Source organism: Nannobrachium achirus, assembly GCF_963921795.1.
Source record: "Nannobrachium achirus genome assembly, chromosome: 12".
NCBI classification, from domain to species: domain Eukaryota; kingdom Metazoa; phylum Chordata; class Actinopteri; order Myctophiformes; family Myctophidae; genus Nannobrachium; species Nannobrachium achirus.
In genome coordinates this window covers 44658714-44666628 of record NC_137832.1, presented here as the reverse complement: position 1 = coordinate 44666628, position 7915 = coordinate 44658714, and the positions used below count along the sequence as shown (strand labels likewise).

At 41.5% G+C, this 7915-nt stretch overlaps 1 protein-coding gene across 1 annotated transcript; it reads right to left on the bottom strand.

The window, feature by feature from the left end:
- Positions 1 to 1666: 1666 nt before the first annotated feature.
- Positions 1667 to 4823, bottom strand: LOC308296122 (transcriptional regulator protein Pur-beta). The gene has a single exon (XM_080739261.1). It carries the CDS (start codon positions 4809 to 4811, stop codon positions 3855 to 3857), a length of 957 nt encoding a protein of 318 aa, XP_080595387.1. The 5' UTR covers positions 4812 to 4823; the 3' UTR covers positions 1667 to 3854.
- Between the last annotated feature and the right edge of the window lie 3092 nt (positions 4824 to 7915).

Genomic DNA, 7915 nt, shown 5'->3' with positions numbered 1-7915 from the left:
GAAAATAGCAGATCTAGAAGTTCATAACGTGCTTGTAGAATGTAGATCTGATATTTTCGGCCTGTGATAATGTCGTATGACAACAACATACGACCCTCCATCCAAATAGGCCATAATGCATCATGCAATGTTATGATGTCTCCACACACGTTCTTAAATTAAATCACCACTCAGGGTCAACACCTTTTCCAGCACCGTTCCAACCGGCACTGTGATACTTCAATATGTTTTAGGCAATGAACTTCCTGAATTGAAACACACAAGCAGTGTCGAAGTAGCAGTGTCCATTTAACTCTGAATGTATACAAAAATGGGCCTGAGAAGAGATCTTTTGTTTCATGTGTACATTTTGCTGAAATTAGTTGTGCTATTAACTATAGTTGAAGGTAGGGTAAGTCATTTTCATGGAGAACAGGAGTCTCCATGTCTCTCCAGCTCTTTATTAAACAGAAAATGCATTTTCAGGTTGGAACTCAGTCAGGATACAGATTAAACAAGTGACATTGGAAGTGATGACACAAAATTGGAACTGGAACACAATAAAAAATAAATAAGCTGTTTGGCTGGTATTGTACCAACTACCTGAAAATGTATTTTCTGTTTATTAAAGAGCTGGAGAGACAAAGAGATCCCTGTTACTGAACAAAGTAAACACTGGTTACTATCAGAATATAGTTCTTTAACCTTTTAACAAACTTTTTAACCAAACCACGTTTTAACCAAAACATGTCTCTTACCCTACCTTTAAGTTCCCTGCCTGTAGCTTGAAAACACATTTGGAAACACACTTATTTTTCAGCCACATCCTAATATGAATCATTTCCATTCCATCTGTCTGGCTTGACATAGAGGACAGCTGAGTAACATCCTCCACTCCCCAAGTAAAAATGCACTGTTAAACACTCATATTGGCCTTTGACATGCCCTCTACAGTACGTGACCTCTACCACATGTGCCTATTTTTAGGTTGTGCGAGCTCTGAGGCACATGCAGAACAGGAAGTGCTTTCTGGAATATTATAGGTAAATGTGTGGTAGAGTTTCAGGAAATAGGCCAACTGGTATCCCACTACCTACTATTGTCTATTAATGCCTACATCTAAAAGTAAAAAGTACTGCATGTACAGTACATAGGCTTGGTATAAACTAAATTATGAAGCTCAATGAAATACATACACTATCTAAACACCTGTGTATCCTCTCAACTATACAACATCATGTTCCAAATATCCTAGGAACTTCATATTAAATTCAAGTTATGGTTATATAGTCCATAGATGATACTTAAAATATATATAGAATCAAAACTCAAGTCAAGTTCCTGGTTAAATTAGACTTTGATTCGCTTCTTTTTATATCGTAAATGAACTTCAAATGAAAGCACATGCAGCATAACACTACCAAAGAAGACAGAAGGGGGAACATGTTTAACCAAGATAGGGAAGAGGACCTTCCGTCACTCTCAAGGAGCACCTGTTGCTGACATTGCTGCCCAAGTAAGTACCAACCTTTACTACACACTCATTGACTATGACTAATATTACAAAAACATTCACACCTACACTAATCCTGAAACTCATTTAGTGAAAAGTGGTCCTCCGGTGGGAGAAGAAGAAACATCACACCTCTCCTGAGCAAAAACTTTTTTTTTTTTATTTCTCGTTGAAAGGAACTTGGTAGAATATTACAGCAGAACACACGACTGAAACAGCTGCCATTTCACGTAACACAGTACAGGAAGAAGGATGTACTTCAATCTCATGTGTATATTATATATAGTATATATATAGAAAAGAAAAACTATTGCTCCCAGATGTTTTTGTATGGCAAATTATCTGCTGTTTTGAGGGGGTGGATTTGGGTAACGTAAATTTCAACGAGAGGTTCACACACAAAAGGAAGTGGGACAATGAAAGTGACATTCCCCAAAGCTTGGGGAAGCTGTGGCTTTTTTTATGTTGAGAAGTAAACTTGAACCTTTTTTCCCTCCATTGCAGTCGCACGTTTCAAGAAAACTTGAAACTGTGCGCAAAATGGATAAATACCATCATACAGCAATCAGAATATGCAAAAGAAAAGAACACAAGGCAGCTCCACATAGGAGCAGGCATGCAAAACATGATCATATTCAAAAAGGAGCAGTAAAGACATGTCTTCATGATCGTTTGTGTTTACGTTTGCGTCGTATGGCAACTGATGGGTAGCCAATTTGCGAGAAAATATGGTAAAACGGGTGTACTGAGATGAGGGGACAACTTGATGTTCCTTAAAGTGACCTGGAGTGCTGAGTGTTAGCGGATATACTATCTGAATGAGGTTGTATCTAGAAATTGCTAATAATATACTGTGTTAATTTCTTTTTTGTACTCTTAATTTCCTCTAAGGAAGAAAACAAATGTTAGGAAAAAAAAAGCAGGTATGAAATATCACCCTGGATAGTTGAATCCAAGCTTAGTGTTTTAAATAAGCCACTTTAGGCAGCATTATCTAATAAAGTTCTCATTTCTTAGACATATTTCAATATATCTCTTTTGAAAAATAATTCTATCTATACTTGATCTTTTAGTAAGTAAATCTCTTCCAGTATGTTTTTTTATATATATATTTTTTTCTTTTTATATAGGTACAGCACCCAATTGTGGGTTTTGTTTTCCAAAAGCACCTAATGTTTTTTTTTTACTTTTTTTTTTTTTTTTTTTTTTTACAATCAGACTGAATATTGGTTCAGTCGTTAATGGTCTGAGTTCAAGATTAAAGGATCCAAATGGTGCACTGTAAATTCGTCATCAAGGTAGATTCCATTGAGACTGTAGCTCAAGCCCGGCAATAATAAGCTTTGATAATCAACTCCGAAATAAAAACCATCGCTAAAGGTCCAAGCTCACTGCGACCCTCAGAAGGAGGGTCAAACTTGGGCCTGCAATGTCAGACATCACCAGTTGCCAAGGACCTGACTGCAGTGGCTGGCTGACGAAGTGTACTCAACACATCATGAAAGTGGCGTACAGGTACAGGTATTGCTGATATACCCATACAAATGGGCCGTGTTCGGGCCCTGGCACACAATGCCATAGTATTGACTGTTCACTGCATTTCAGCTATATTGGAGCAGGGTTGGCACCTGAGGGACGGTGGGAGACGCCAGTCCTGCTTTGATAGAACCAGGCGGCGTTCTACTGAGTCCAAATGAGCTGTGTGCTTTTAACAGATCACCTTAGGCGACCTTGCTGAGTGGATGTCCTGCAGTGCCAAGGATGCCCCCTATAGCTGAGAAAAGTGCTCTGGTGTTCTCAGACAACATTTACAGTGGCTCTACCTGGGATAGCCACACAAGCCACTAGGACAAAACACAGCCATGGTCAAGTGATGCAGGTGCTTTCTTCACACCTCTGGGTCTGAATGTGTCACTCCTGTCACTCTTCCTTAATATACAGGCTACAGGTCAGATCCAGGTGAGCTCTTACCATTGGATATCAATCACAGAGTGGGACTGGCAACCTACTGCGTTGTGTATTATGTCTTTGAGCACTGTCAAACTTAATTTGCTGGGCTACATGTGTGAGGTTATCAAATGGACAATCAATATATATATCTTTTTTTTTTCCATCAAAGGGGACTCATACAGGAGCTGACTACTGCAGTCCGCACTCATTTAGCTATGACATCCATCTAAAACTTTAGAACACGATTCTCTTATATAGACAGTAATTTCTCAGTCAAATATACTTTGTATTTACTCCATGTTTTGTATCATTTTAAGTTCGATTCGTCATGCACATAATAGTCGTTCCTCTATCTCGTTTCGCTCTCCTGGCTTTGCATCATGTTGTCACCTTGAATACAAACAGCCGTCGATCAATCGTCGTCCACGTCGTCGCCCTCTGACTCCTCTCCAGCTCTCCTCTCGTACATCTTATCCCTGTGCCTCTCTTGGATCTCTTTCATCTCTTCGGCGTAGCGGCTGAACGCGCCCCCGAACTTGCCCCACGCTTTGAACGGGATGGTGATAGAGTTCCTGTAACTGGGCTTAACTTCGCTCACCCTCAAGAAAACTCCGTACTTGTTGGATCCCACGTCGAAGAAGAAGCGCTTGGAGTCCACCATGATGGAGGTGCCCTCCGGAAGCTCGCTGTAGCCCCCGGCCCCACCGCCGCCACCGGCGGCCAGCTCCTCGTCGTCTCCGCCGTAGTCGTCTATCAACTTGGCCAATGCGTCGCGGAACTCTATCAAACCTTGAGCGGGGAGGGCGATGGTCTGTCCGGCCTGCATGCCGCCTCCCCCGGGGATGCCGCCTCCCCCGACGCCGAAACCGGGCCCACGGTTGACGGTCTGTCGGATCCGGAGGAACCTCCCCCGCTGGTTCTCCTTTAGGTCGAGGTAGTACTTGCGGTTCTCGCGAACCAGGAACTCGCTCTTCAAGGCCCGCCTAGGCCCGGTGTCATCGCCGCCGGATGACTGAGCGATCTGCTCCGGGCTGCTAGGCCCCAGCTGGGCGTAGTGCTCTATGAAATCCCCCAGGTAGTCGCGGAACTCCGCCGCCACCGACATGGACAGGGTCAGGCGACTCTTGGAGCCCCCGGCGCCGACCTCGGCGATTTTGATGAACCGGCCTTTGGCGTTCTGCTTCACGTCCAGGTAGAAGCGCTTGTTCTGAATGTCCAGCCGCTTGGAGGCCAGCTCCTGGGTCTCCGGTTCCCGCTGGTAGTGCTGGTACCCGCCGCCTCCTCCTCCGCCACCACCACCGCCCCCTCCGACACCACCGCCGCCGCCGCTGCTGCCACCGCGCTCACTGCCACTGTCCCCATCCGCCATCTTCGCCACCAGCAGCCAGGTTCTCTAGTCTCTCTCTCTGCGTATCTCCGACCCTCCTCCCCCGCCCTCGTTCCCCGCTGCTCGTCGAGGCTCTCGCACACGGAGGAAACCGGACGCCGACCGCTGCGCCGCGGCGATAGGCCGCCCGGAACGTCCGTCGCGCCGTCAGCCCGAAAGCGAGCGTTTTCATTGGCGGATTCCCCCTGTCCGTCCAAGGAACACCGCCCTCGTCTATGACGTTCAAGTACACTGGTTCCCAAACGTTGGTTCTGGACCCATTTGTGGGTCACGGACCTTTATGGGTCACGACTTGAGTACAAATCCCCCTTTCTCTTTCTATAAAAATAAATAAATATATATTTCAAAAGATGGAAAACCTTTTGAAATATTTTTAAAGATATAGGCCTATTTTTTCAAACAAACAAGCAAACACATGATTGATTGATTGATTGATTGATTGATTGATTGATTGATTGAAAACGTTATAATATGTTTACATAGGAAAAGGTACAAGTTTCATCACAGTAGCCTACTCAGTTCACTGGCACAAGGTCAACTAAAAGCCAACCAAAAACTCATATGACATACAGTTAGAAGTTAGAACACAGTAGGCCTACTATGCAGAAGATATCATAAAAAAGCAGAAATTCCATGAATAAAATAACAATTAAGAAAATAGCCGATCTACAAGCTCACAACACGGCGTGGGAACGAGTGTTCAAGTACAGTTAGGTTTGACTTTGTTGCGCGCGCCGAAAATGGCAAATCTGCAAGCTCTCTACGCTCTCTCGATGTGACGTGTTGTGCGCTTGCAAATCTGCTATATTCGGCGCATGCCACTGGCGCGCAACTAAGTGGTAGTACACCAATTATTGTTCCCCCCTTTTACATACTAGGCACTATATTAAAATGTCCTAGTTTTATTATAAACCTGTATTCTTCGTGTCGGTACAAATTCATCATACATTAGACCTACTTGTCACTTATATAATATAATCACTAGTAAGGATAATTCAATCCAAACTATGTTATTAGTGCATTTTGTAAAGCTTTTAGGGCAAATGTCCCTCACAAATATAGAAGGGGGGAAAAATACTTCTTAACGGTAATGGAGTGTGAAAGTACAAAAGTATTGGTATCAAAATGTAGATCTACTTAAAGTAGCCTACCAAAAAAGAACTCATTATGCAGAATGAGTCCCATTTCAAGTTTTAAAATGTGTACAAATATGTGTACATTGCATCGCGACGCATTGTGACCTTGTAGATCTTCTATTTTGTATATGGGTCAGTGACGTGACGCCCCAAAAAATGTGTTTTTAAAAAAACTTTAAATTGCAGGCATAAAAGTTATTTACTTTTGTTCTACTCACTCTCAACCTTATGGAAATACATTTTGTTTTTAGATATTTTATTGGAATCAGACTGGATATTCAGCAGTTTGTTGTACTTGTGCCTAAAATCGTCATATGGTGTGACATGAAAATAATTGTTCATAAAATGAAAATGGAGTACATCATTTTGATAAAGTTACTCACTTTATCAAAGTCCTTTATCATATCTAACCAGTGATCCACTATAGTTTTTTGAAAATTAATTATATCTGTATATTTTTTTCATAATTGACACTCTGTGTGAGGCCCATGTTCATGATCTTACAACATATTTTAAATGTATTCTGTCAAAACTTTCTCTAAAATTACACAAATATTTGTGACTCTTCCTGATAATATTCTCTATGTAATCCATAAACATTTTTTTGGTTTAATCATTAATAAAGGTATGATTTTTCACTATTTGGAATGTCACACCAAATGATTTAGTGTCACACCGTATGATCATATCTTCATGTGTCAAAGCAAACTGTGTTTTAACCTACCTATTAGTGAGTACTGAACTTTACTGATTGATTAAACAATTACCCAGGATAACATGGCCTTAATATTTCTGAACAGGATATTATTGTAGGGCTTTAACATGGGATAAGAAAGAATTGTAGTAGTAGATGGATGATGAGGATGTGCACAGGAATGCTACGCACACCTAAGTCTTCTGCCGGCCCACGGCAGAAGGATCCTAAAGAGACAATAAGGCGCATAGCCACACTTGAAGCCAAGGCAACATTTTATTAACACCAATTAGTGGAAACAGAACTCAGCATTCAGGTAAATTGCTTTTTTCCGAAGTCTCCTGAACTTGAACACAGCATTTTGTGTTGAACAAATGTAATTAGGAATCATGACATTACACCACATCTCCACTAGCTAAAGAGTGCTGGGTTGCGCAACTCCGAAAATAGCTGATCTACAAGCTCTCACAGCACAACGTGTTGAGCTAGATCAGCTATTTTCGCTAGTTTTGTCTCGGGTCCTACCTTAACACTGTCCACTGTCCAGTCCAGTGAGTGAAAGTACAAAAGTATTATATCAGATTAGATTATACATTTAGACTGTATTGTACATCAGCCAGTCGTATTTGGTGAGGGTAGCAAACCGGCTGCCTTGTTGCGGTTCTGCTATGCCACAGACAACCTCCTGCTCTTCGTAGAAAATGCAGTCTCGCCCCTTTGGCTCCTCTCTCCTTGCTGGGTCATTGTTTAGTTTCTCCCTGTACTTTCTCGTTCTCTCAGCACTTGTCATTTTCCAGCTGACAAAAGAAAATGGAATGTATAGTTTAAGACAAAGAGAAAATATTGTTTAGATTGAAACAATATGTTAAGGTTTCTGTGAAGGGGTTTCTGCTCTGTCTGATGAATTTGAAGTATCACTGAATGAAGCTAAATTACATTTTATGTAAAAATGTTTAAAACAAATGTTTAAATGTACAAAAGAAACATGGAACTTTGTTATTTATTGTTATATCTGTAGTTAAATACAGTATAAATCATATGGTGTGACAATCAAGTCATATGGCGTGACAAGCAGACATGTCACACCATTATGATTAAGTGTCACACCATATTACGTTTTCTGCATTTAGGTTTACCTTGAGGCTACTATGTACACATTAGCATGCTAACAGCATGCTAGCTATAACAAAGCAACCTAGATCTACATGGAAATATGACCAAAACTTCAAATAACTTAAGCTTTTTTTAATGAAAAG

What these genes read in the sequence shown, in the direction of transcription:
- LOC308296122 (XM_080739261.1), bottom strand. Translation starts at nt 4,811, where the DNA reads ATGGCGGATGGGGACAGTGGCAGTGAGCGCGGTGGCAGCAGCGGCGGC.